A 5,120-nucleotide genomic window follows, 5' to 3' on the forward strand; every position below is an offset into this window, starting at 1 on the left:
TATTGGCTTGCAAAAGCAAATGCACGTTTAATAATTTGAATGCTGTGCAAGCAGAAAGATTCGTCAGGCAATGTATGTATTTTTTTTATTTTTATCAGTTAATAATCCCTTAACGAATCGCTTTCCTAACAATAAATAATATAACAATAATTTACTTTTTGTTCGAGAAGCTCAAACAGCCTGTATCCTGCCCTTAAGATAAAGTTTTGTTTTTTTTGTTTTTTTACAACACGAATACTTTGCAGATTATCATGCTCTGATCTTTAAGACAAAGGAGTCAACTGGACTCTATACAACGCAATAAATGTATCAAAAAAATTCTCATGTTGAAGAAACAAGACACAATATGATCACAATGAAACTGCAGTGTCCGTCTGCATGGACATGGGAACGTTTCCACTGGATTTCTGAGGGGATGTTTGTTGTATATCCAACGGGAGGTCTCTTCTGTACAGCTTCTTTCTCCGGATCAAGTCATGCAACAATTGTTCTGCTTAGCTTTTTGTCGATGAATTCTCAAAAAAAAAAAAAAAAAAAACAGGGAAAAAAATCGGAGTCGGTCGGTGGAGTTGTTTTTTTTTTCCCCCATGTCATCCAGGTCAGAAAATAACGTTTCCCTGTAGTTTGGGCGATGTGATGAGCTGGTCACATGCAGGGGGGGAGGAGGCCGGGATCATGCTGCAACTGTCCTTGCAGGAGGGGATGGGGGGTGGAGATGGGGGGGCGTGAGGTCCTGGAGGGGCCCCGTTTCACGTCTCCACCGGGCTGGGTACCATACTGTTCGGGGTGTCTGGTAACTGAGAGGACAAAGAAGTCACGTCGCTGCCCGAGGAGTTCCCGAGAGAGCCCGATTCAGAGAAAGACACCTGAAGAACCGGGAGACAAGGTGTTAAAATATATCTACTCTTACTGCGGGTCGCACCTTGAGCATGGCGTCAAATCACATAAATTCCCCTGCATGTGCATGCATGCACTGCATTGTCCTATGCAATAAACTATAAAAATGCCGTTTTTTCTGCAAAATGCATGTATCAAATGGATTTTTACTTATATAGCACTTTCTCACTGACTCAGCAGTCCTGAAAGTGCTTTGCAATTTTTCACCATATTCACACACACAGCCATGCTCAAATCGTACAATAGGAGCATTTTGGGGGCATCTTGCTCAAGGACACTTCAATAAATGGACAAGAGAAGACAATGTAATGGAGCCATCCAAATACCAACAGCCATAGCTGCCCCACGCTGCATGAATTACCAAAGATCTTAGCGATATATATAGAGTAACAGATTTGTCTTCAAGTGTGTGTTTTTTTATGTGAAGCACTTTGTTCAGTAATTTATGTCATGGACTGTACTCTCTTAATAAATCTTATTGTTTTTGCTCAGCGCGCGCACACACACACACACACACCAGTTGTTGGAAGGCTGGCTGGTCCAGGTCGCTCTGCAGGGCGAATTCACTCAGAGCTTTCCATGGAGGCTGGTAGGTCTGAACCTCCACTGGGTTTCCCTGCACAGTGCTCTCGTGCCGGATTGGACTTCCAGCCACAAGAGGCGTCCCCGTGAGGCCCTGCAGGTTCTGGAATTATTTACAAAATCACAACGCATGAGACATACCTGTGTAGTCTGTAATAAAACAGTTGTCTTTAAAGGGATAGTATTGAAAGAAGGTTGAGAAAGTGCTCTGTATGCATGTTTGTTTTATGCTTGTTAATATCAATTCTGAAATCACAGAACAGCTGTTTTTCATTCAAACGTTTCCTTTGGTTAAAGCCAAGATCAGCTAAAGCTTCTATAGAATAAAGTCATAATGCAGATCGAGCATGTTTGCAAAGGATGTTTACATCTTTTAGGTCAAGCAAGTGAAGCCAAAGCAGTTGATTCATTATTCATTGACTTAAAGTTTAAATACAGCATAGCACTGCATCTAACAGGAGAGCTGCACCCTGTCTCAGTCCAAGTGAAGTCAGTAAAAGATAAGATTACAAAATGACAAAATCATAGGATTAATCACTGCTGGTCAACAAAATATTATACCTTACAGTCTTGTACACTTTTCCCATATAAAAAAAAAATCCAGATATTTTAGTTTTGAAAAATTACAATACAGTGTATTTTTTGTTTTTGTTTTTCAGGCTATCGTTATATATTTTTTTTAAACAACAAAAAACAATATGCATCCAGTTTCACACACATATAGTTGAGTTGACATTGTGTTTTGTAGGAATTGTAGAGAGTAATCAAGCGGCCAAACTTACAAAGATGCTTACAGTCTTATCACTGTGCTGCTGCTGCTGGAGCTGCTTCATGAGGATGGACTTCTTCTTGTCTTTGCAGCGCTTGTTCTGGAACCACACCCGGATTACCCGGGGGCTCAGGCCGGTCATCTCCACCAGCTGCTCCTTCATCAGAGCGTCCGGCCGTGGGTTGGCGTTGTAGCAGGTCCGCAGCGTGTGCAGCTGCTTCTCGTTCAGCACCGTCCGCACCCGCGTCGTCTTCTCGGTCGGCTTGTGAACGTGGTTTCGATGCGGGGCCTGCCGCACCGTCACCGGGTCTGCTGGGGCGCACAGGGCCGGTAAGTCCCGGTGTGACACGGCAACGAAAAGGCCCACAAAGAAAAAAAAAAAAAAAAGCCTCCAAGTCTCGAAAAAATAAAAAATAAATACTCTAAAACTCAACACTCATTCACTTCAGACTGCACTGTTCCATTAGGAAGTCTCAGCGATATTTCAGCCCAAGAAATTTAGGAGGAAGAAAAGAGAGGAAAGTTGTTTTGAGTTCACCTAAATTCTCACGTGCTCTTTCAAACATAATACTTGGAATTCAAAGAGAAACATTAAGAAGTAAAAATGTAATCAATGCGTACATGAACTCATAATGATTTTAAAGGTAGGTTCTATCTTTTTGACGCACGTTTTAACAATGTCGTCTGAATGTAAACCCTTCTTGTAAAGGCCTGTTTCACTATTGTTTCCATTATAAGTTTAAAGTTGGTTGAATTGGTTTCTCCTGCCACTTTCTTTTTCCCTGCTGTCTTTCTGCTGGCAGTCAGCTGCTCCGTGCGCACACGCGCTCCGCCGCTGCCAAATACCAGATTATTCAGATAATGGCTGCAGAGCAGGTTGCCGCTAATAAGATCAATTATAAAATCAGACCTTAGACAGGTGGAGACTCACACACAGAACTGGATTATAAGGCCGGGCAAAGAAGAGGTGTCCAGGCTTCAAAGTTGCAGCGTTGTTGTTGTTGTTTTTTTGTTTGTTTATTTTTCCGAAGAAACTTTTAATATTGTCGGCTGTTTTTGTCAAGCACAGGATATATTTTGCCCTTTATTTATATTTATATTTAATGCCAATATAATAATAATAATAATAATAATAATAATAATAATAATAATAATAATAATAATAATAATAATAATAATAATAATAATAATAATAATGAGGAGGAGGAGGAGGAAGAGGAACTGACCTGCCAGGTGCAGCGGTCTGTTGGAGTGGATGTGTCCGGGGCTGATGGGACTTCCTGCGGAGCTCCTCTCCAGCAGCAGGCTGTGGTCCGCCCGGCACAGAAGCTCCTCTTCCCGCAGGGAGAACTCGTCTCCCGGCAGAAGCTGTCTGCTGCACACCGAGCACCGAAAGCACTCGATGTGGTACACGTTATCCCGGGCTCTCATCACAAGATCGCTGCTGCTGAAGCCCAGGTTGCATTTTGCGCATTTTATTCCAAACAGCCTGTTGAGAATGAAAGTTATTGAGGAAATAGGCCTATATTAAATTATAAGGAGAAAAAAAATAAAGACACTGAAAAGAACAGTGTAAAATATAAGTGACGTTATTCATTGTAATTTGTTGTTGTAGAATTATTAACAAGAAAAAATGGATATCATTTTCTTTTTGAGTCGATTATGATATTTCTATGTTAGAAATGTATTAATCTGCTTTTTTTGCATCTTTTTAAATTAAGTTACTAGAATTTAGGTGGTGCCAAAATTGCTAAATTATCTTCCTAAGAATACATTAAAATAAAAAAATAAAAAATAAAAAATATATATATATATATCTTTGACAAAACAAAAAAAACAGTGCTGTTAGTATAGTAGATATTTTCAAATTCCTACCTTACATAATCTCTTTTGCAGTAGGTTTTTCCGTCCCGGACGAAACAAGTGCAGGTCTCATCCAGGTACTCCCGGCACTCTGCACACTTGAGGCAGGCTGCATGCCACTCCAGGTCGGGAGAGACTCTCAGTATGTACTGGTCATGGATCTGACTTCCACATCCTACACACATCGCGAATCCTGGCTTCTCTGCAAACAACCGAACCCACAGTCTATTAACCACAAACGCAGTGGAGAGATTTAACAGCTGCAGCTTTTTCTAATGTTTTTAGGAATTTTTTTGCAGACTCATGTAACAACCGCAGCATTTTCCTAAAAGCAACACGCGTCATTTGTTTCGTTTCTTTAAAAAAAAAAAAAAAAAAAGTAAAAACAAAAAGCTATTTTCTAATGCAAAACAGCAAAGATGAATTCTATCCAATATCCCATGATAAATAAACGTAGTCTAGTGAATCGGTGCGCAGCTGAGTGTGTCCTGAAGATCCACTGCGACGAAATCCAAAATCTGCCCCCTTCAAACTGCGGCGACCAGCCGGGATTACTTACTTTTGGAATGATCCCCCATATCACCCAAGAAAGAAGAGCTGAAAATAATATCCACCATACAGGACGGATAGAGGGGCGTGTGGTAGGCGCAGAAAAGATGTGAGGAGACGACTGGCCCTTCGGCTGCCGCCCTGATAACTTGTGTCTCTCCGGACTGGAGGGGGCCGGAGAGGCTGCGGGGTCCCACACGCCGGGCCAGTGACGTCATCACGTCGTCGCCGGACTCTCCAATCGTCCTGCCGCACCTCCCCCTCCTCCCCCCCCCCCCCCCCCCCCCAATCTAAAAAAAAAAAAAAAAAAAAACATCCCACGAATTTATGAATTTATGTCTTAGAAATGTGCATGACAAATGTGCGAAAATATTGGAATTATCTTAACATAAAAACTCAGGCAAAGTAAACTGTTTTAATGGCGATAATGGTTAATGGCGTTTTTATAATGCCACTTGTA

The 5,120-nt window shown here is 41.5% G+C and overlaps 1 protein-coding gene across 2 annotated transcripts; it reads right to left on the bottom strand.

Moving 5' to 3' along the window:
* Positions 1-749: 749 nt before the first annotated feature.
* On the bottom strand, positions 750-4,728 carry LOC308129798 (insulin gene enhancer protein ISL-3; the record flags this gene model as incomplete). 2 transcript variants are annotated; one of them, XM_080495883.1, is made up of 6 exons in its annotated part: positions 750-866; positions 1,415-1,582; positions 2,274-2,557; positions 3,475-3,737; positions 4,124-4,313; positions 4,671-4,728. In XM_080495883.1, the coding sequence occupies 6 exons, from the start codon at positions 4,726-4,728 to the stop codon at positions 750-752; spliced, it is 1,080 nt and encodes a 359-aa protein (XP_080352009.1). The 2 variants fall into 2 exon arrangements, with proteins under 2 accessions (XP_080352009.1, XP_080352008.1); XM_080495882.1 differs by having other exon boundaries at positions 2,274-2,560.
* Between the last annotated feature and the right edge of the window lie 392 nt (positions 4,729-5,120).

Source organism: Blennius ocellaris, assembly GCF_963422515.1.
Source record: "Blennius ocellaris genome assembly, chromosome: 1".
NCBI lineage: Eukaryota > Metazoa > Chordata > Actinopteri > Blenniiformes > Blenniidae > Blennius > Blennius ocellaris.